The sequence below is a fragment of the Scomber japonicus genome, chromosome 11 (genome assembly GCF_027409825.1).
Source record: "Scomber japonicus isolate fScoJap1 chromosome 11, fScoJap1.pri, whole genome shotgun sequence".
Classification (NCBI taxonomy): domain Eukaryota; kingdom Metazoa; phylum Chordata; class Actinopteri; order Scombriformes; family Scombridae; genus Scomber; species Scomber japonicus.
The window spans coordinates 25486316-25511035 of NC_070588.1; the positions used below are offsets into that span (position 1 = coordinate 25486316).

The window sequence follows — 24720 nt, forward strand, 5'->3', positions numbered from 1 at the left end:
ATACACACCAAAACAGCATTCATGTCTTTACTAAGCACAAATGACAAAGTGGTGGAACTTCATTAGGTCAAACCACAAGCACCTTATGTTTTGCAAGATATACCGACAGAAATTAGATCAACAGATGTGGATCACTGTGTCTTTGTGGTTACCTACTCATGATATATATTTTATCCTCATTTTACATCAGTAACTTAGTTGAATAAACAGGTTGTGTAAACTCGTATACAAATTGTAATACACACAAATATTCAAATAAAAACACTTCAACAACATTATAGAGAATTGTGTATTTCTTGTATAGTATACAGAAAGTAAATGTATAACTTAATGTGAAATGTGTGTTTATACTGTAGAAACCTTAAAAAGTATGAACCTCCCCCATATATGGTCAACATGGATTAAATGTAATACCACACTGACAACTGATCATTATGTTTTCTAATGTTTATGTGACTCTCTCCGTTAATTATAGGACATTATGAGCTTTTCAGTGTGTGGGTAGTATACTTAGAGGGGAGATGAAGTTTGTACAACTTAAACGCTGCTTGTGCCTGATTAAGACACCATTTGGGAGGTATTACATAATTTAAAGTTTACTGGGAAACATATCAAGGCTTCTTAACAAGAACATCTGCAGATATTTACCAGACGACAATGGTTCTTTAAGAGGGAGGGGGTTACATAATCTTAGTTATTCATAATTTTCAGCATATGTGTAGATCAAAAGTGTGAACATTGCCTAGGTTTGTTGTTTGGTGTATGTGTATATGTGTGTGTGTGTGTGTGTGTTATCCATTGATTATCTTCTGGGAGATGGCTCCTGGCAGTGTGTAGAACAGCAAGGCAAGGAACAGCGCTGTGATGAGCAGGATCAGGGCGATGATGATGTACTTCTTGTAGTTTCGCCAAATCAGGTGAAAGAAACACTTAAACGGGTTGACAAACCAGGAGAAGGAGGTGTCTGGACGACTGTGGGAAGGAAGGAGAGAGAGAGAGAGAGAGGGTTTGGTTGATTGAGAACAGAACAATGTTTTGGAAGAGTGTGAAGAACTAAATTATCAAAAAAAAAACATCTGAGATATTCCAGTAGAATTGACTGGATAAAGCACTAAAGTGGAACAAGAACTTTCAGGTTTTGTCCCAGATGTTAGAAAACCTTATTTAAAATCACAATGGCAAATGACAAAAAATCTAGGTTGGAACATAGCCTTATTCAACAGGATGTGTGGTTTACTCCATTATATGATGGCGTATTAGGCAAAAAAAAAAAAAAAAAAAAGCACTGACCTGGAGGAGGCAGACTAAGAGAAAATCTCAGAATTTCTGAGATTAAAGTAGTAAATTTATGAGAAGAAAAGTTGGTTATTTATTATATGCTTTGAAATTATACAGTGGAAAATTTGCAAGAAAAACTGCCAAACTATCACATAGCCTCACTTTGCAACGTGGCTTGTTGTGCATTATGCCTGCCCTGGAAGAACTGATCAAATTGTTACATATTCAACACACCAGATTGGATTTTATTTCATTCTGGCTGCTCTTACTTTGGTTTGGGCAGCGGCTCCGGCTCCTTGCGGGCTCGGCCGACGGGATTCTTTTCCGCTTCTTCAGCTGTCACGAGATGGAACTCTGCCTCCACTTTCCCCTGATGTTTCCAGAGCACAAGACACACCTGTCAGTCTCAAGATCTCAGACAGCATTTGTCAATATGTATGAATTGTGTATGAATACGCACTGTCAGCTCTCCAGACTTGCTTAAGGGCCACCAGCCTCTTGCTCTCTTCTGCTGGAAAATGGAGATTCTGTCTGAGCGTTCCACCAACATGTCCGTCTTACACACCTTGGCTGTTTTTGCTCCCCGAGGAAAACTGTGGAGGTCTAACTCCACCGTTCCTGCATACACACACTCAGTGAGTTCAACACACACACAAAAATGAAGAAATGCAGACACGTGTGGAGATGCATCACACACATACACACCTAGGAAGTCATCAGAGGAGAGCGTCTCAAAGTCCCAGACTTGCAGAATGAGGAAGGCAGGAAGCTTCTGTTCTGTCTGATCCAAAGAGAAAATACTCTCTCTCTTCTTCACCACTATTACCTGTGAACGAGGGAGGAAAAGATCAAAAGATTGAACTAATTAGACCATTTGGGTCATGCTCACTAGAACAGGATACGGGGAGGTTTGAACCTGCGTCTATGTGTCTGTACCTTCTCAGCAGGCATGTAGTAGAAGGGGAAGACAAAGCGCCAGTTGAAGTTTCCCTCTCCAGTCAGAGAGTTGTAGTGGACGTCTGTCTCCTGTCGGTCGTCCTCTAAACCTTTCAGCCAACTTCAGAGAGGGAGAAGGAGAGCGTATGGATATCATTCATCACTTTGACATTGTGGCAATTTAAAATTATACCTAAAATCAGAAATAAAACTCGGCTGCAGGAAAATCCTAGTATTTTGTCCATGTTTTTTTAACTTAAAGGACAGGGTTACAGTTTTTCAAGTGTGTCGTAAAACAACAATCAGGTAATGAATGAACACCGAGATAGGCTTTACTCACTGTAGTAATTCCTCCTGTTCATACTGACCATTAGAAGATCCATTCATAATGTGTTTATATTGTAAGTGATGGGGTCAAACTCTTTGAGTTAGTCAAATAAAGTGGATACCTTCCACAGTCTTTTTAATAAAAAAAGTCTTATTTGTGTCTGGATGTTTCCCTGTTGAGCTTCAGTGGAAGGATTGCAACAAAAAAAGAGGGAGTTTGGCACTTGATTTGCTAATTTGGACATCTAAACCTGCATATTAGCTTCAAATAAGCATTTTTGCATCGGAGTCAGCTTTTGGATTTTGTCCCCCATCACTTCCCATTGAGAATGCATCATGAAGGGATCTCTTAATGGTCAGTATGAAAAGGAGGAATGATTACAGCAAGAAAAATGTGGTATTGTTCATTTGGTCTCCTGATTTGTTGTTTTAAGACAAACTTCAAAAAAGTGTAACCCTATCCTTTAAGTCATGTAGCCTTTCATACATAAAATTCCGCCTTAAACCGTTGAACTAAACTCTCTTGTTAAAAGTCTTGTTTCAGCAGTACTTTAATGAGAGAGAGCAAAACCTCTGCAAGAAAATATAACAAATATGTCTCTGAAAAAGACACACAAGACGTTTTTCATTACCCCTTGATGTAGATATCACTGGACTGTTGACCGGTCAGGAAGTTACTGTCCTCCAGAATCACATCCTCCGTGTTCCAGATGATGATACGCAGCTCATACCTGCAAACACAAACACACCCATATGTTTGATTTTCTTTTTCATCATTTTTATCAAGATATTAAATAGTGGTTAGCATGTGATGTGTTGTTGGACAAACTGCTCTCACCCTTTGGGTTTTCGAGGTGAAATGTCCACTGCAGGTCCAGGATGAGGCAAGTCTATGGGAAATATGTCTACCCACATCTGGACCTGACCCTACAAACACACACACACACACACACACACACACACACACACACACACACACAATGACTTCTGGTTGTCTTTGAAAAAGTGTACATTTTCTGTTCCCTCTTGAGAGCTGTGAGCTCAGTTGTACCTGGTCCATCCCGGGTCGGGCCTTGTTGAACAGAGTTCTGGTCTCGATGTGTTCTGGCACTAGTTTGCATCCCACAGCTGGGATCTCCGCCCAGCGATGCAGGATCTTCAGAGACAAGTGCTCATAGGACTCCACCAACTCATCTAGAACATGTGCACACATCATCATCGTCATCGTCATCATCATCATCATCATCACACGAACACCACAAGGCTATTATCAGAAATTAACCTGACTATGGCATACTCATTATACTTGCTTTGGTGGTCTGTCAAATCAATGAATGTAAATGATACAGCATTTTAAAATGCTGGCCAAACATTTCACCTGATCTGAATACTGTGAAAAATACAAAGTTACTTTCATAATATTAACATGTTTATTAGTGATTTACCAAATATCTATCTATCTGTCTCTTAAAGATTAACACTGACAGAAGTAACATGGCTATCACAGACACCAGCACTGACAGAGGCAATAGTTTGCTTTCAGAATAACAACAAAAAAAGGCAAATGCCAAAATATACTGACATCAGTACTGGGCACAACACCACATCCAAATTAGCAACACCTTGTCTCTTTGAAGCATTCAGAGACCAACATGTTACACTTTGCATATTAACTGTGTATGATTTGTATGTCCAAATCTAGCAAAGATGTAAAATCAGGAGTCACCCCGATATTACCTAAAGAAAAACTTAACCATTTAATGTTTCACACCAGAAGCTACAGTTAGCTATCTAATGAAAATAAAAACTAGGGAAGTGAAAATGACAGCACAGACACAAAACATATGAGCAGATAACTAAATGCTGGTGAGATGCTCAGAGAATCCATCTGTGAAACCAAAGACATGAGCCAGCATTGTTTCTAAACCCAAAAGGGGAACCTGTCCGATAGAGAGGAGACACTTCTGACAGAAAACCCTGACTCATTCCTCATGAAATCACTGCAGATGTCTGTCACTTTTGATGTTATTGATTAGATGCATAAGGTTATGGTTAACTCGCATTTGTGTTTGGAGTATACCTTCATGCATGAAGCGTGTCTTTCCAGCGAAGACTTTGTCACCCAGAGTGATGCGTCCTGGATAGAAATGAGGACCATCCAGATTGTTTTCCCTGCACAGCCTGGACAACAGCTCTGATGGCTTCAAACAGTCTCTCCAGGCATTATAACCATCTCTGAGAGACACACAAAGCGGGAAGAGAGGGAACAGTAACTTTAGCACACAGTAAAAGTCACTTCGAATAAATTATTTACCACTTGGTCAACACATCCCTGAAGGACACCAAATGCAAATATAAACCAAATTAACTTCTCCCCTCTGGTTCTCAAAGAGTAGACAAATGTCCAAACTCACAGACTGTACTCAGCAGGGAGTCCGCAGGTGGCTCTGTGTCGGCTGTAGAATCTGTTCTCCAGGTCAATGCGAGTCTCTCCTATTAGGTCGTCCCCTCCCACCATGTCGTAGTCATAGATTGCCACCGACAGCAGAGACTCCCGAGGAAATGTCACCTGCATCTCAAAAGACCTGGAAGAATAAAAGAGAAACAGTTGGAGAAGTCCTGTGGCAGGCTCACAAAGAACAGTTTCTACTTGAAAAGACAAAGCTGTAGTCAGGCATTCATTTACCTCCCAAACACAGGGTTTAGCTGTTTAGGGATGTAGTTATCTCTGTCTTTGATTTCATTCTTGCCAAGCCGAAGAACGATATAAGGGTCTGACTTCCCATCCGGATCAGCTGGGTGAAGGTTAGACGCCTGGGAAGAACATTTAAGAACATGTAAAAACACATCTTAAATCAAGATTGAGTTAATCTTAAACAAGATCCACAAAAGAGCATAGCTCACAGAGACGATGTAAACCCGGACGAGGACTTGGACCAGGTCATTAGGTGGAATTCCTCTGCTGACTCTGAATTCCCCAGCATCTTCCCAGTCCTCTGCCTCAGCCAGCTTATACAGGCAGAAACGCGCCTGTAAAGCAGGACATTTCATAGTCGAATAGATTAATAGTGAAGATACTGTATGTCAGGTGGGATCATCTATAGGACATTAAATCTAATCATCTCACCTTGAATTTGCCGACGAACCTCTCCTGTGATGTCCCCTCTTCCTCATTGGCTTTCCCTTTGAACAGCTCGTATGTGTTCACCCAGTCGTCGAAAGGCCCAAACTCTTCCTCCAGCTCCTTGTTGTACAACTGCGGAGAGCAGGGCAGGATCAGTCTCTAAATGTTCTCTCTCTGGCACTTTTCAGAACCAAGACACATTGTTTTCTTTAAAAAGTTGTGCACATTTTTAAGATTTTCTTTTTTTTATTGTCTTTTCTAAGATATTTTAAAATCAATCCATGTGAAACTCTACTAAAAATAATAATTCCTTTTTGGTAACTAATTTGAACCATGCTGTGAATGTTTTGAGGTCAATGTCTGTGAACTAATATATGTAATAATGGTGCACATTGGAGCTGCTGATAGTGGTAGTGCAGGTAGCTGTATTGACTGAGTCTCTTTAACGCTGAACATCTAGATGATCATTAAAACCAACAGTGTTTGTGAATGGAGTACCTGCAGTGTGGCTAGTTTAGAAGGCGAAGTCAGGCTTGGCTGCAGGGCTTCTTTTCCTTTCAGTTTCTTCCTCTTGTCTGCATCCGGTATAAGGTTGACTGATGGAACAAGACATATATGTTCAGTGGGAGATACTGACACTCACCAAAACACACCGACCCTTTTCCTCTTTACCAAAAGACAACAAAACGAACAAAACAGACGAACACAGTTCCCTTTTATTGTGTGCCAAGTACAATTATTTGTTTCTTTCTTTTTAATGCTATTAATCTTTCCAGATGAGCACAAGTATTTCAAATGCTGGCCACCCCAACATAAAGAACACAGTAACTCTTGTGGGATAAAAAAAAGAAGTAAAGAACTAGTCAAAACCAGAGACACCTACAGGAATTACAGGGTTGTACCACTGAAACCAATTAGATACCAACACTTCCCAGGAAGACTGACTAACACAAAGTTAAACAGTGGATTTAAAATGTTCAATCCACCTCGATGACAATAACTTTCTTGGTTGCACGTCTTTGTCCTTACCCAAGGTGTCTATTCCAACGTTGAGCAAGTGGGAGCACGACTGAACTGTAATACACAACAATGTGTGTGCGTGTCAGGGGCCAAGAGTTTTGTTAACCCTTCCTATATAGTTATACATAGTATAAGTGGTGAACATGTTGTGCATTCCACAGTTGCACTTGCAAAGATCTTCACATTGAAATTGAAAAAGTTTGTCACTGGCAACATCTTGTAAGGAGAAGGTAAGACATAGCTTGGTTACTCTCCATTTAATACAGCCAAACGTGGTTTGATTTAGCTGTTGTCATTTCTATATTTCTGTCATCATAAGTCAAATATTTATTTGACTGTAAACAATAAATGCTCCTTTTTTTGTCAGGCAAACGGTAAGACCTCCACTATTGCACAGAGCACCTCCAGCATGGCTGCCCGAGAGGGGCATAATGTCACCTATGAGGAGTTCTTACCTTTTTCCGGTTCAAAAACTAAGGGGAGTGAAGAGCACGCCTTATGCACAGCCTGGAACACATAAAGGAGGACACATTCTAATTTTTCATGTTTTTATATTTTTTGCAACCCTGTGCTTACAACATACAGTCAGAGGTACCTGTTTATCTACAGACGCGTAGTACTTGGACCACCAATCGATGACACTCTCTGCTGATTCGTCAGCGATGGTCCGCTTCTTCCTCTTGGTGGAACGATGCCGAGCGCTCTTCGAGCTGCTATCCTGGATTTAAAACATACACACATGCAAATAACATTAAACGAATTATATGTGACTAAGAAGAACACCATTTATGACCTTTGTGTGTGTGTGTGTGTGTGTGTGTGTGTGTGTGTGTATTCCTCATGTTGTGGACTCACCTCCCTCATGGTGACAAAAAGCAAGTCCCCCCAACATAAATGATTCATTTTAGGTTGAAAATTTGCTTAAAAGTTAAGGTATGTTTAGGAATCTGAGTCAATATAATGTACTCTGAAGTGATGGAAATGTGTGTGTGTGTGTGTGTGTGTGTGTGTGTGGGCGTGCTCACCTTTTTCTTTTTACGTTCAGGCTTTTGGGAGGGCGGGGCAGGGGGTCGGGGAGAGACTTCTTCCTCAACAGTGATCAGGAAATCCTGATTGGTGGAACTGCCCTCTCCAGCGGGCTGAGACAGTCCTATTGGGTGAGAGACAAATATCTGCTTGATTGGATGATCAATAATGTGTAGTCAACCCTCCATCATCATTATTTTCTACACATTTCCAGATTGGTAAGGTTCTCTCACTGGACCTTTTCCAGAACTTTCTGTTAGCTGGTGGAACGAGGTCATGAGATGAGAAAATTGGACATTGGACTAGCCACACCACCACTGTTGTTAAAAACGTCCAACAGCATCTGTATAGCCTCAGACAATTTGGCCTGAGGATCCAGATCCTCAGGGACTTTTACCTGGGCACCATAGAGCTTATAGCTTCATCACCTTGTACAGTAGCTGTACCACCATAGACTGCAAGGTACTGGGGAAGGTGATGCACACAGCCCAACACACCATGAGCTGTACACCCAGCAGTGCCTCACAAAGTTTCTGAGGGTCATTAAGTTCTCAGCTCACACACATAACAGCCTCTTCTCCCTGCTGCCCTCAAGGAGGAGATACAGGATTCCCAAATGACGCACCAGCAGACTGAGGGACATCTTCTTCCCTCAGGCCATAAGGCTCTTCAATAAATAACACACACACACACCTCTGCCCCCCAACGCCTGTACACACATACACACACAGGCTGTCTTTTATTGCTCTTATACCTTTCACAGATATTTCTATTCAGTTGTTATGTTTATATGCCCTACATATAGCCACACAGCCAAAGAATGTCACACTGTGTACTTGTACAACAGGAGTGATAATGAACATCTTGAATTGTGAACACACATATTACCCTCAGTTGTTTGTGGCTCTGGTGTCGGGGCAGGTTCAAAGCTGAATCTAACTTCGAGCGGTGTGTGTTTCTGTATGGGAGCAGGTGGGGCTGGAGGTGGAGTGTATTTGAAGGCCTTGAGGTTGACGATGATGTGGTTTCCAACCAACGTGCTGCGACCAAAGGCCCGCCAATCAACAACAGTGATACTGAGGGGAGGGTGGAGGAGTTCATTCTCTGGTAACTCCTGCAGGACAACAGAACAGAACAGAGTTCTTACATTGTATGAAAGTACCTGATCATATGTGATTATTGAAGATCTCATTCCTAAAACATGGACATTAATCTGCTGCCATTACAGCCTCCACTCTTCTCATAAGGCTTCCCATCAAACGTTGGAACCTGGCTGCAGAGATTTGCTCACTTTCAGCCACAGGGGCAATTAATGAAGTTGGGTGTTACTGTTGGGTGATAAGGCCTGGCTCACATCAGCATTGCATATGGAGATATTGTCTTGTTGAAAAAAGAGAGGGCCTCCTCCAAACTGTTGCTACAAAGTTTGATGCACAGTATTGTCCTGAACATAGTCAGTATTGTCTACATACCTTTGGCCATGTAGTGTATGCATATCAGACTAATAGGTTTCTGAGATGCCCCAAAACTATGCCAGGCTGTACTACATTATGATTCATGATAAATATAGTATTGGTCTCACAAGCTCCATGGAATCAACCAGTGTAGTGAAGTTTGGGTTGGACTTATACTTCTGAATGACGGAAGAACGCAATGTTTTCCCTGCACACTCTATGAAGACCTGGATAGACAGAGAGAGAGAGGTTATTATTCAGTTCCTTTAGGGTTTGATCATCTTGTTTTTCATTATTTCTTCTGTTGTGAGTGAACAGACAAAGCACAGTTCCAACCAACCATTCAATTTTATAAATGTGCATTATACAACACAGACCAAAAACAGATGGTCTGTGTTTAGTCCTGCAGTCAAAGTAAAATACCAAATACAATTCTCATTCAGTAGCTGCAGTGGTTCATTCAGTAAAATCTTGATATTGTAATTTTCAAGGAAGCAGAGCCCTAAAACGGAACATACCTGTGGGCGATCAACAGACAGTAACTGAACCTTCTTCAGCTCCCTCAGTCCCCAGAATAACACCTGTTGGAGAGACAAAATACACACAAACAACAAGGTTAGCTTGGTATATGGAGCCAAAAGAATACAGCAAGTCCTATCTTTTAAACCAGACTACATTATTATTTTTTGTTACCATCCCCACAAAATATGGTTCATAGACATACACACAATGCAGTCTAACCTCCAGTCTGAAGGTGCTGAGAACCGGCCTGATGTTTGCAGGAACCCTGTAGATGCCTCCTTCTTGCTCCTGTAATGCCGGCAGAATCTGCTCTCCAGACTCTGGAATCTAAACATTTATCACATTTATATTAACATTTCTTAATTATTACTGCTCACTACTTACAGTAGTTATTATTTGATCATGGTCGTAGAAGCAACTGACCTGCACCAGTTCAAAGGCAGCCAACAGGTCTCCTCCTGACTGGCTGCCACAGTGAAGTGGGCTGTACTGCAGTGTTGGAGGTGAGTAAGTGTCAGAGGCCAGCCGCACCTCTGGGACTGCCACTGTAGCCCCCAGATACTCCGCCTTACCCTGCACCGGGGGGGACAGGGTGAGATTTATGAGACACATTTAAAAATAGACATGAAACCATGACTTATCCGACTGGGTCTAGCCACAAAGTCGTTTCCAGTACCAGTGCATCGTCATCATACACCTCAATGATGAGGCGAGGTGGTTCCTGCTGGATGTACTGCAAGTCTCCGCTCAGCAGGAGGCGGTCCATCGGCAAACACTGATTCCATGTAGGGCTGAGAGTCTGATTAATCACCTAACAGCAACAAATTCACACAAGAACACACACATAAATAAATCCTGACAGTGACAGCTCCAGAGGCACACTTATACACATTAGGGTGATTACACCAGACAGCGGAGAGAAAAAATATTATTATTAGCAAACTGCTCAACTACTAGTCAATTCTTTCTCAAAAGTGGAGTTTACATCAGGTGGCCACCAGCTGACTCATTACACCCACTCATATTTACACAGTGTACCTTTATGATCTAATAGTCAATATTATTCTTGTGCTAACACTATGAGCCACCACCCGAAATTTCAGTACACAACACATCACATGCCACTGTGTGGAAACACGCATTGTTCACTTCTGTGATCTGAATGTAGTCATCAAGCAAAAGTCTACAAACAATGATTTCATGAGATTCAATAACTGCAGCTGGACCTGCATGCATCTCCAACACAAGCAGCTGGATAACCAGTATCACAGAGGATCATTGATGACACACACATAAATTGTGCACTTACATTGGTAGTCTGGCTGTGTGACAGATAGGTGACTCGAGCAAACGGGTCAGACAAACCGGTGTTGTCTGCAGCAATCAGACCACGAGCCTGATACATGTGGCACCTCAACTGGAACTTATGCTGCTCTGGACACACACACATACAGACAAGGCCATGTAGTCTGGGGTGAGTTTTAATCACAAAAACATATTCTTCCACTTATCACTTCTGACATCCAGTGTTGCTATCTTTTACCCTTTTTTGTCATGTAACTGTGTTGAAATGGATTTGAAGCTAAACTTTGGAAATTGAATCGTCTGAACTTAAGTTTAGTTTGATAACATATGTTTATTTGATGTCTGGTGGAGAGTTAGATGGGAAAAGCAATACAAGTCTCATGCCTGTCTATTAAATATAAGGCTAAGTTAGCTTAGCTTAGCTCAAAGACTGGAAACAAGAGGAAACAGCTAGCCTGGTGTTGTATAACAAAATCTATTTAGCAGCATCTTAAAAGCTCATATATGCTATATAATCACATTTCCCATAATGACCAACAAAAATATTTTTAGTGTTTGTTAGAAATCCTTAATTTATTGTATTAGTAGTAATTATATTTATAAATGGTTATTGATGTTTGCTTTTTAGTTTGTAGTTAAAAAAACAAACAAAAACAAAAACCTAGTGAATTTCAAATACAATGGCACAAGTAACCATTGCAAAAAGGATGGGAATAATCTGTTTCTTTCTCACCTGTGCAGACCAGGTGTGAGGGAGTGTAGCTGGCATCAGCGCCCCCTGTGGCAGGAGTGAAGCCTGCAGGCAGGTTGTCCAGCATGTGGAAAGATTCTGAACATTTGCCAAACCACAGATATACATCCACCTTTGCCTGGACTGACAAACCTGTACCACGCTTCCCTGGAGACTACACACACACACACACACACACACACACACACACACACACACACATGTATATCAGTTTTTCTCTGCCAGCCGTCAGACACCAAAGTTTAAAGCTCTGTGTATACCTTCAAAAAAAGCGTTATTTTCTTGCCACAGTGAATTCCTTTGGCCTCCTGGATGCTGGAGAACAACAGGTCTCTGGCTCGAATCCGTGCATATGCAACACGTTTGTTGTTACTTAGTAACCACACAAACACGTCTGGGACTGTATGTTGGGGCTGCAGTATAGAAGAAAAAACACAATTTGAAAGTTAAATGCAGAAAATAGCGACGTCTCACACACACAGGAAAGTGTCAGGATGTGCATGGACAAACACAGACACACACAGGGTGAGTTGTGTACCTCCACCACAAGAAAGCGTAGCTTGCTTATGAGTTTTGTTGCATCCTGCAGCAGGTTTTTCACACCAACAGCTTTCCTCTTCCCCTCCACCAGGGACTGTGCCTCTTCGATCATAATCTCCTGCAAAACACACAAACACATACACATACTTCAAACGTGTGTTAAACACAGCACAACAAACTTTGTAATTCAAATGAATAACCAGATCAAAAACAATATTTGTGCTATTGAACAAACAGTTCATTGGAAAAGATTTTTAACAAACTCAAGAGACATGACAAGATACAGTGTGTACTTTTGCAGTCACATCCTTCTTCATACCTAATTTCATGGTTCTTGATGTGTGTTCAGGGTGGAAAATGGCTGGTATCAAATTTAATCAAGTATTTTCATTGTGTGTCTGTGAGTGTATATGCGTGTGTGTCTTGGGTTTTCCCACCAGTTCTTGTGTGCACATTGTGAGGCGTTTCTTGTCCAACTGTGTCAGGTAAGTGGACTTGACCTCCGCTTTCAACTTGGCCTCAGCTGCTGTTATGAAACTCCTGCAGAAAAACAGGACAGACTTTTAACACACTCTGTGAACCACTGGCCAAGTTAGACTCATCACTAGCAGCTAAAAGGTTTGTCTACACCTTTCCCAGGACAACAGTAGAGGTGAGATGGAATTAGAGTTGTGCATCACAGTGTTGATTTACATTTCAGCCTTTGCTATACTGTAATCTGGACTATAAATCTGGTTTAAGCAGACAAAAGGTGTGCTGTGTATAACAAATTTAATGTTCTGAATTGAGAGCAAAAATAAACCCAAAACACATGGAATAATAAACAACAGCAAAAGTTTCAGGGTTTTCAAATCATCTTCCTCTCTGTGTCAGACATGTTACATCACATTTGGTGTGATGTAGTGTTGGAAGTAGAGTAGGTGAAATTGTTGCAAGATGACAAAAAAAGATTGCTTCCACATATGTTTTAAGATATACAAAAAATACTTTGCTTCAAATAATTTGTATCTGATTTTGTTTTTCCATCTTGTAAATATCTATTCTCAGGCCATTCTCAGTGTATGAGCACTGTCCAAGTTGAATACTGAACCAGCTGATGACACAAATCCTGCTCCTAGGTACACTAAACTAAGGTGAGCACATACATTATCCTGTGCAGTGAAGTGTCCTGTGCAGTGAAGTGCTTTAACAATAAGCAAAACACATTTCTGAGTTGCGTGGGACTTCAAAAACATTAACTTTTGCATTAGCTTTTTTTCTGAAAACATAAAACACATTAACAGCTTCAAACTAGAGGCATGTTGTAAATGGAACATTCAGCAACAAACAGAACAAACTTTACACATCCTACAATGGAGGAACAAAAGGCCATTTGTGTACACAGTTAGTTGACCACACTATTATGATGAAATATATATATATTTTTAAGTTAAATATTGAGTTGTAAGGTTGTTCTTTTGTCTTTTTGACATTTCCAAAGAAACACTGTTTAAGGTAATGCTGTCAATATGTTTCCACTATTATTGCAATGAGACACAAAAGCTATTCTCATGCTCTGATTCGTGTTTTTGAATACCTGGTGTCTGTACAGAACTCTTTGAGGACAATTTTTATCATGTCCTCCGCCCCTGGGTCTTTCTTCCTGTGAAGCTCAGCTGCACGGGACAAACCCTCCTCCTAAAAGACAAGAAATATTTTATTTTACAAGGATTGCAGTGGAGATCAATAACCACAACACTTACAGACTGTTTGATTAAAATGACATCACTGATTTATGTCTTTCAGAGTTTGTAATTATGACTCCTCACTATGGATGGGCAGGGTAGCTGGAAGTAAACAAACTGCAATGCTGTGGCACTTCACTATACCAACATGTAATTCTGTAATGTTAAGGATCTCACTTTACCCAAGAAATCTGTCCATAGGAAAGTATCATACTGAGTTAAATACAGTTTTCCAAGCTCACAATGACAATGTTAAGCAGGTATTACATGTTTGTTTAGCGTGTTAGCATCTTAACATAATTTGCTAATTAGCAAACACACAGTAACTGAGGATGATGGAAATGGCATTAGCTTTGCTGTTATAATGCTGTTATAACCTAAAGTATTAGATATTGAAATTGAAATTTTGACCTGGTGGTGCCACTACAATAGATGCAAATTCAAGGAAACCAAGTTATTACAATTCCTCCCGAGAGGAACATGAATGTTAGTACTAAATTTCATGGCCATTCATTCTATAATTGACAAAATATTTTGCTCTAAACCCAATAATGGCAACCTTATGGTGGTGCTAAAGAAAAAAGGATCACCATCATAAAGATTAATCATATGAGAAGCATGTATACAGTATGTGTATACAGTTATAGCCAATCTGACGAGCCGGTGGCATCAGGGGATCAGTATGTTTTAACATGTTTTTTTATCATGGAACTATTATCTATTTGTACTGAATTCACGTAGAAATCAATGTATTAGTAGTTGAGACATGTCACAATAAACCATAATTGTCAACCTACTGGTAGCGCAGTAGGAGAAGTCAGGGAATCACCAAAATGTTTGTACAAAATTTCAGTGCAAACCATCCAACAAAAACTAAAATGCTTCAATTTAGATCGAAGTATTGGACAGTCAGATTGACTTTGCCATCAATAAAGCAACTAGCAGGAGGGAAAACAGTAAAGAGTTATAGAAACCTTATTAGCTGGTTTATGGATTATTCAAATTTCCATATTTGAGATCAGTTGTTGACATCCTGACAAATTCAGTGGAAAAAAGGAGGGTGTGTGTATGTGTGTGTGTGTGTGTGTGTGTGTGTGTGTGTGTGTGTGTGTGTGTGTGTGTGTGTGTGTGTGTGTGCGCGCGCGCGTACACTTACAAACAGCACAGCTATGTTATCCATCATGTTGGAGTGGTAGAGTCGGTAAGTTCTGTCCTCCCAGTAACTCAGCACACTGATGCAAGGTTTCTGTTTCACCAGGGGCAGATACATGAAGTACCTACACGTGCACACACATATAAACACAAGTTATACACCTGATGAACTGCGACACTATAGAAAATATTGTAGAGCAAGCAATGAACAGAAAATACTTCACCTCCTCACTCACACTATAATAACATCAAGACTATCTATCTATTCTTCTCAAACTGGCAATAACTAACTTTAATATGGTCAAGATAACTGATAGATTAAATAAAATAAGATTTTCAGATATACTTGTAGCATTCCAGTATTCATGTGGTCCAAATATAGTCCCATTGTTAAATCCTGGAGAATTTAATCTGGATTTCAACTCTCAAGAGCCCTATTTTCCTGCCAATGCAAAGCATGCAGAAGTATAAACGCAGTTGCAATGTCATTTTTGACACTAGTCAGCACATGTACTCATTTGGAAAATTCCTGGCTCAAAAGAAACCCACTTGCAACAAGGTGGGTGCAGCTGGGGTTGTATTTATACAAATGCAGTTTGGACACTGCTGAGGGAATTTGCCTCATTTTATAATTATAATGATTGGCCTGAGGGGGCGCCAAGAATCAAGTGTGTCAAGAATCAAATTCACATGACAAAATGACCCAACCTGTTTCCTTCAACGATGACTGGTTTTTCGGGAGGCGTGATGGACTTGGTAATCTGGATGGGTTCCTGAGGGGATCTGGGTAGGAGGGGGGAGGAAGGGGAGGAAGGGGAGGAGCTGATAGTAGAGGAACTGAAAGCGTCACCACTGTCTGGGACTTCAAGCGCAGCTCTTCTTCGACTGACAGAAGGACTGGTGATACTAAAGCTGGTCTGCTGGCTTGCAGTCTCCAAGACATTACCATAAATACCTGGCAGACCAAAACGATGAAAAGAAATGTTTCTATCTGTATCACTGGACACATAAATACAATATTGCAACAGAGAGGCAACAAAGAGATTTGGTGACTCACCCAAAGAGAATTCAAAGCTGATGGGCTTGTCTCCGATCTTCCTGTCAATCATGGAGGCTTCAAACAACGTTCCAAACAGCAGGAAGCCCTCCTTGTCGTCTGCACTCACCTGGACACAGAAACATTGCCTGGCATTCATTTATCTATCTGTCAGACAGACTACCCACATCTGATGCAAAGTACTTCAATGACCTGATAATATTATGTTCACTGCATACCCCATCTGGTGCATGGTGTGTATTATCAAACTTCAGGGCAAGTAAGCATGCTTATACTCAGCATATGTAGGATAATTATCAGCATATCTGGCATATTCTTTAATGTTTTGCTGTTGTATTCAAGACACTGCAACACCTAGAACTATTCTATAGGAAGGAACAAACTTTAGTCCCTGTTTCCTCCAGTTGAAATGCAGGTTTGGTTATTCCATTTCTCAAAAGATTCTTGGTCTCCTGAGAAAGTTCCATCTGTGGAAATTCGCTAATAATTCACGAATCAATCCCAGTTGACTAATGAATGGCAACTGCAGCATGTCTAAGGCTTGAATGGCTCTCAACTATCAGCTATTACCACAAACTGCATTGAAATTAAAAAAACAAAAACAACAACATCCAAAACCTTCTAACACAGATGTCCAAACTGCTAATATAATCAGGTTGAAGCTTTGCAGAACCTTGGTAAAACTGTTTAAATCAATACATTTTTGGATTACGGGTACAGTTTGAATACATTAAGAAAGAATGACGAGGTGCCCTGATAGTGACTGCATTGTTGAGAAACTTTGAATACACAAGAATTCTTATTTCACAGATTCTTGTGGAGCTGCTACAATGTGATCGATGGTAGTAGTCAGTTAAAACTCTCCACGCTTCCTCCACTGGTCACATGACTCTCATCTAAATGCAAGTGGCCCACTGAGTGTCTTACTGTCTTCTCCAAAGGCTCATGGATACTAGCATTTATATCCGTCCATACCAATCCCAGAAACAAGTTAAAATATTTCTAACTGACTGGTATAAGACCACATCGGCCTACAGTACCATTGTTCAATTATTACAACAGTGTTTCTAATGTGCATTTAAACTGAGGATATCATCTTACCACAGGAGGAGCTTCCACAGGCAGGACCTCTGCTGCAGCAGCTTTTCCTTTGTCATCATCAGCAGCTCCTCCTGCCGCTCCTCCTGCTCCTCCTCCTGCAGGGGTCTTACCATCCTTCCCTCCAGACTTCCCTGCTTTGGTGTCCTTCGCAGGCTTGATCATTCGGCTGAGTTTGGACTCCGAACCTGCCCCTCCTGAAAGGACCTCCACTGCTAGCTCCATGTAGATGCGCCCTCTGACAACAGCAAGAATTGGACAGCTTGTTGGTCAATGGTTATTGTATTAATAGTTAGTCAGTTATTATTATCATGATTAAAATATTTGAATTATTATCATCTCTTAATATTGACCTGTAGGACACGCCCTCTCCAATTCCGTCATTAAGCTCCCCTGAGTCTTCACCCAATGAATAGTTTCTGGCAGAGCCATACAGGTTGATCCAAGAAGGACCAAAGGTTGGTAAAAACCCTGATGAGAGAAAGATGGAGAGAGAATGTATAGCGTAAATGAGAGTTGCCATGAGCCAGCCAATAATTCCCTCCATGACTCCTTCTTCTTTTCTTCATACCTTCTCGTCCTTCAAGACTTTCTTGTCTGCTCTAATCCCTCCCTTCATCTCTCCTTACCTCTGTCACCATCCTGTTCATTGGAGATGCGTCTTAGGTCAAAGAAATGGGTTCCTATGGCAACATCACTCATGCTTCCCTCATCCCAAACCTATAAGGACGCAGAAACTAGATGTTGTGTATGTCTAAGTACTTAACATTAATATATTTAGAAATAATATCTAATATAATGTAAATTGTAATTTGATTTGTGAAATATGTAGAAAGTTTCACCCCTCCCCCATTCATTCAACATTCAGACCTGAATCTTCATTCTCTGACACAGAGGTGGAAACATCTCTGTAAAGACGATCTGTTCATTCCACACAGGGTCTGCTGAGGACTTCTGTGTGGATGTACGACCCTGAGAGGTGAGATGAGTTGAGAAAAGGAGAAAAGGATGATACATGTAAATGATACTCAGTCAATAAAGAGTCAAACACTACACCTAGTATCTTTTTAAATGAAAGCACATTCAAATATCATCTGCTTAAAGCTGACATTCAACCCACCACTTGCTTGAAGAAGCTAACCACTACATATGGGTCTATGAGCGCTGTGTTGTCTCCTACAAAGGCCTTAGTGACGTTGGCCATGATGCTTGAGTTGTTCCGGGGAAGACCCTCAGCTCGATACACCTTCACACAGAAACGAGCCCAGGGTCGTTCAGAGGGAAAACCTTCCGGTATCAGCAGGTTCCTGAGAAAAAAGGCATCACAAATAGGGCTTAGTGATATGAAAAAAATTATATATATGGTGCAATATTGTAGGGATGACTATTGGTATTTTCCCAAAATATTTACACAATGATATTTTTGATAAATAATCATTAGTAATGTGGATGTGATGACAATTTAAACCACTTAAATGTAATGCAGTCTTAACCAGGAAAAGACAACACTTATGCCATATCACAATATTGCAATATCCAAAATCTAAAGATCAAAATCTGTTCACTCTCATATCACAATATTGATATATTGATTTATTGTCCATCCCTAATCACAAGCATATTTCAATCAATTCAGAATTCTACATTTATCTCAAACCATTTGAGAGAAAATAAAATACACAAGACTACAAGTCTGAACCTACTACTAGTAGCTCTTGGAGACTGTAATGTTTATAACATCTAATTATAAAATCTAATGTGCAAAGTTGATATGTTATAGCACAAGATAAAAGTTGATGAAGTGCCAAAAATGGAGAGACGTCTTCCTCTGATGAGCATGAATATGCCCTGTAAATTTCCAGACACAGACATAATTAACATTTTAGATTTTAAAATGCTGTGGAAATTTTGAACTTATTCCAGAGCATTACAAAAGAAAAGAAGACCATTTATTTGTTCCTTCAGAAAATATAATAGATTGGGTTTGCTCTTTGCTCCAAAGAAACAAGATGCCAATCTCTGAGCATTATGTTTTATTATAGTATAATAATATTTTTTTCATCTTCAGACAATTTGTGTTTTCAAATTTCAAAATTTCAAACAACTGTTGTCAGACAATTTCAACAACACAGGAACTCATTTAGAAAGAAAGATGGGTATCATACTTGTCTATCTGCTCTTCAGCATCACTTGCTTTTTGTCCTGGCTGTATGGCATCTCCCTTCCCTGAGACACTGATGTCACACTTGACATATCCTTTGACCCCAGTGCCAATGTCTCCAGGATTGGTCAGCATTGCCCATTTATTGATGAACTGTTGACCTAAACAGAAACAAAGAGACAGAAAAGTGACACTCAGGGGAAGTGAATGATTTATGCTGTCTGCTCTTTCTAAAATGATCATTTGGGCCATTGCACTACGGCTTATGACAGGAAAATTTAGAAAATCAATATTCAATTAAAAGGCTGCTTTGACGTGACTGAGGGGAGACATAAAACACTCCAATCCTTTCCTCTAGGTAATAAATAAACGTGAGACAGAAATGGTGAATCTGTCAGTTACCTGGCTGTTTGTAGACAGTCCACACATCCAGCTTAAAGGAGCCAATCGTGAAACTCCTCAGCATCTTAGAATGCATTACCTGGAGAGAAAACACACACTTTAAACTAATAAGGTGCTTGCAACCTGATAAAGATCAGGTTCTGTAAGCACTACAAGACTAGGGAGTAGAGACATGTAAAACACTCATGCCCAAAGACAAGAACATATTCAGCTTAAATTTAAAAGAGCGTCTCATGTTTAAATGGTCATATTTCCACTGTACACTATAGATTACATGTTACAAACAAGCATGGAGACTTGCTGGAAGAATGTGCAGGTTGACAGCCAACTTTCAACCTCTCATCTGCTGTTGTTACTCACTGTCAGCTTGATGACTTTGTCGAAGAAGACCTCTTTATGGGCAAAGAAGTCAAACACAAAATACTGATGGAAAGAGGAGAGAGGGGGTAGTTAGAACATATTCATATAGTCAGTGCAGTGATGGAAGTATTCAGAAATAAATAAATACAGCAAGGTAAAAGTCCTTCCAGTAAAAATCCTCTTGCTAGTTTATGTACAGTTAGCTAGTTTAGTTCAGTGGTTTCCAACCTAGGTGTTGGGTTCCTACAAAGGTTCGAAAAATAAAACTGAGGGGTGGTGAGATGATTAATGGGAGAGAGCAGAAGAAAAAACAAAGTTCTGATGCACCAATCTGTTTTTTCCCTTCTCTAAATATTGGATCGTTTGTTCATTTATGGACATGAAATCATGTGAGAAGTTTAGAGGGAAAAAAATCACTATTTGGTGGAGCTGTTAACACCTTATAGACATTTGAAATGTGACCCTGACTACACACTGCTCTACCCAAATAAATGTGGTGGAGTAGAAAGTAGAATAATTCCCTCTGAAATGTAGTGGAGTGGACGTATAAAGTAGAATCAATACCTGGTTACTTTCCACCACTGGTTGGTGAAAAATGAATGATTTTGTTTTTTTACCTCATTGAAAAACGGAGCATTGGTTCCTTCTTTGACTGATGTCTGTTTTTTCTCATCACCAATCTCAATGACCACACTGGGGTCAATGTTTTCTCCCACAAGCTGCCTGGCCTCTGTGATGTTGATGGCAATCTATGAGAAAAATGACACAAATTACCACTTTATAATTAAATAGGATTTATTCCCAATTCACTGAGAAAAACAACCCTTCACATATAATACATATACAGTAACATGTAATATAACATGTATGTTTGCAAATTGCTATAGGCTCTATGGCATGCATATTATTTTGTCATATATTTAGTTGTGTTCCATATACATTTTTATATTTCATAAATGTTTACATATTCTTTGTATTACTTTCTGTCTTTTTGCACATTATATATCTATATTGTTTCTTCTTTTTACATTTTCTTTACACTTTTAAAGCTTTAAAATAGTTAGTTGTGTTGTTTAATTCCTGTTACTATTATTTATTTATTTATTATACTGCTATTATTAAACACACATTCTCTAAAGCATTGCTTAAGTTTTATCTTATATTTGAAATACCTGGAAGCTCTGTGGTTTCTTTTCACTGTCCTGGATGCGAGTTATAAGTTTGGACCTGTGAAAGTTTCACAGATCAGGTCAGTTTCTCAATCTGATGGTCATTAATAAATACTTTTTTTTTTAACAGAAATTAGTGCATTGTGGTAAACATATAGGAAACTGTCATCCAGAGTGCACATTTTTACTTTTAAAGACACTCAGTATCTGATTGTTAGTGTTATGTAGTGTGTAAATATCTCATACCTCTTAGTGTTTGGTATTATTCTGGTTTTGACTGCAGAGGTTCCTGGTTGTTCCTCAATATTTGTGTTTTCTCCCTCCACCAGGGAAGATTCTTCAGAGGGCAGCTCCTCATGTTCTACACACACACACATACACACACACACACACACACGCACACACACGCACACACGCACACGCACACACACACACACACACACACGCACACACTTTTATTTGTCACTGATCTCTCATCCAACTGAACCAACAGCTGTTAGTTCAAATCCAAGATTAGATAAACAGAGCTACAGCTGCCTAAAATGACTAAGAGAATAAATGAAAATAGCATACAACTCGTCCACCAATTAATGTGAGCTTCATGTTACTAGGAAAGTGAATAATATTGTGCTACACATTTTTTAGATGCCAGCCATCCTGACCAGCAGTAACAAAACTTGATCAGATGAATTTTATGTTAAAAAAACAACAAAAAATTGTGACATGACTTTGGAATAACCAATAGTTGTTCAAGTGTTTATATTTAGCCCCTCTCATACATCCTGTTGAATGCAGAAACACTTCAAAGCAGAGAATAAAATGACCTCAGGATCATTTCATAGCACCTCTGTAGCACACTAGTCAAACAGGGACAAACACGTTCTGCACGTATGATGTTATGTGTTGTCCTAAAATCCTAAATTACCTGCAATGACTTAGATTGTATATATAGTACTCATCATGTGACTGTTTGACAAGGGTTAGTCTCTTCCACGGTAATATGACAAGATTAATAACTCTATTGCACACTGTAGCAAATATTGTGTGTGTACGTGCATGTGTGTGTGTGTGTGTGTGTGTGTGTGTGTTTGTTTTCCAGGCCTTACCCAAAGCGCCCTTATTTGCCAGGACCACATCTGTGTTTGTTTTCTTCTTCTTCTTCCCCTTCAAGCCAAAAATCTTGCCTTTTCTGCTCACAGGAGGAGAAGATTTTCAGTGAAACACATCTTCTGTTCAATCTCATCTGCTACAAATTACCTTCTTATGTAAATACATCAGCAGTATTACGTAAGTACAGTGGCACAGTGTCATTGTTATGGCTCGGTAGTCCAGCTCATTTAAAATGAAACAATGGCTATGAGATTAAAGTTTAGACTCTCAGCTTTATGGCTGTTTGAAGGCTTAAACAGTGTTGTGTTTTTGACCACAGTCCAGCTGATCATGTGTTTCACTTTCTAAAGACGACATTGATGGAAAACAGTTCCCAAAACAGACAATTAGTGCTGAAGATACCGAGTGACAGCTTTGAATCCAAAGATTTGACAGCAGATATTAACTATGATGAGTTATTTCACATAAAACGACAGATTGAACTCATTGCCAATGCTTTTAGCCAACTCACATGGTAAGACAAAGTTATAGTGCAAGCTAGTGATGAACCTTTGGAGCCTTTAGCTAACTATGTGACAGAGCTGTCATTTTCATAATTTTATCATCATCTTATAGAAACCACCTACTGTTTTCATTAAATCAACTCTCTATATATTTTAAGATGATATTTTCTCATGTCAGAAATGTTATTCTGAAAAAAGAAAAGAAATCAAGGGACTATAACTTTTCCAGTCAAGATTCTTTCAATAATTGATCTTTAATAGTTGAACGGAGAAAGCAGCATTTGACAAAATTGTCTAAATTGTTGCTGAAGGTGGAAATTAATCTTTTCAATAAAGAAGTGTTTTACATGAATTCAAAAACCCTTTCCATGATCAGCTGATGATTCAGCCTCAGAGTAAAGACAGGAAACAACTGGCCTATGACCCTTGTCAAAGGTTCTTTTTCTTACATGTACAAAGATGGACAAATTATCATGTCATCAGCAAACATAGTGTCCCAACACAAGTACAGAAACACAAAGCTGTTGTGCTACTGGAGCTGAGAAGGAGAATCAGCTTTCTGTGCTAGTTAAGACCATCATACATGCAAATACAGTAGAAGCAAATATTATATTCAATTATTAGCATCATAGAGAAACTTCTGTCAATTTACTTTTGCAATCACTTGCACTTTACTCACCACATTACTCCTCTGTTATTCCTGATAATATATGCAATAATCATTACCTCTAGAGGATCAATGGAACCTCACCACCAAAAATGCAGCGCTTTCCTTTTATGAAGCAGCTCTAAAAGATACCTGAGTTAACACTTTAATGTTAATGTAGAAAAGGAAATCCTCTTATTTGAAACTGCTCACCCCTCCTGTGTTTCGGGACTGTCTTCAGGATCCATTGTGTTGCAGATCACAAACCCAGAGAATTTTTCTTCCTCTACTAACAGGCACCAGGAAGGTTCAAGTCCATCAGTTTACAACTACAGTAAAAACCAACTTCCACCTCAACAGCTGTCACATCTGTTTGCTTCCCTGACCTTTAATGATCCACTGCCTTCTCATTTCCTTCTCCAGATGCTAAAACATTGTTCCCCTCTTGGCCAAAGCTGATTAATACTGACTAATTAAAACCTAATATAATCACCTATTTCTAGGAATACTTATCCTGGCAAATGTCCAATGTAGAATTAGCCTCTCTATGATTACTTACTCTTTCCATTCACTAGAAGTACATTAATCATCTAATATGACTGTACTGTAAATAAAGAGCTGTACATCCTTCAGCTCATCCTCATGAAAGAACTCACTCTCTCTCCACACCTGTCTCCTGATCCCCAAATAAATGAACCTGATCCTATCTTATCCTTAAATATCTCTTCACTTGTTGGTTAAACCTGAATGTCAAGCTGAGCTCCATCCTCCTCGCTTAAGAAAATATTTCCCATTGTTTAACAGTCGTTCATTTTGCTTTCCAGTGTTGTGTTAGTGTGTAGTTTAGCTGAAAGGACCTGTAGTGTTTTCTCAATTACATCAGTTGTGTCACCCAGTAAATCAAACTAACTGAGGATGTGTTGCTCTGCTAACAATATAGCTGCAGTGCAGTTTGTGATGACAAAAAAGTCATAAAACTAAAAACAGAGTGGACTTATACTAATATTCAGTTATTCTTTTATATGGGCAGCTGCTTCGAAAGCTGTCCTGAAGGC

The 24720-nt window shown here is 39.7% G+C and overlaps 1 protein-coding gene across 1 annotated transcript; it reads right to left on the minus strand.

Annotated features, from left to right (window-relative positions):
- Positions 1-23913, minus strand: fer1l6 (fer-1 like family member 6). The gene is made up of 46 exons (XM_053328285.1): positions 23879-23913; positions 22513-22595; positions 21653-21767; positions 21410-21464; positions 20855-20986; positions 20238-20300; positions 19878-19956; positions 19480-19636; positions 18435-18621; positions 18185-18286; positions 17944-18034; positions 17668-17785; positions 17321-17552; positions 16217-16325; positions 15868-16114; positions 15164-15284; positions 13860-13960; positions 12721-12823; positions 12282-12401; positions 12004-12156; positions 11726-11897; positions 10997-11121; positions 10364-10498; positions 10111-10260; positions 9907-10014; positions 9684-9746; positions 9294-9392; positions 8600-8825; positions 7711-7835; positions 7281-7403; positions 7141-7192; positions 6695-6739; positions 6164-6261; positions 5669-5797; positions 5446-5571; positions 5228-5355; positions 4956-5126; positions 4622-4776; positions 3593-3735; positions 3380-3468; positions 3174-3272; positions 2215-2335; positions 1984-2104; positions 1739-1896; positions 1548-1648; positions 1-972 (listed from the first exon to the last, which is right to left on the minus strand). Exons 1-46 carry the CDS (start codon positions 23911-23913, stop codon positions 792-794), a joined length of 5646 nt encoding a protein of 1881 aa, XP_053184260.1. The 3' UTR covers positions 1-791.
- Positions 23914-24720: the final 807 nt, after the last annotated feature.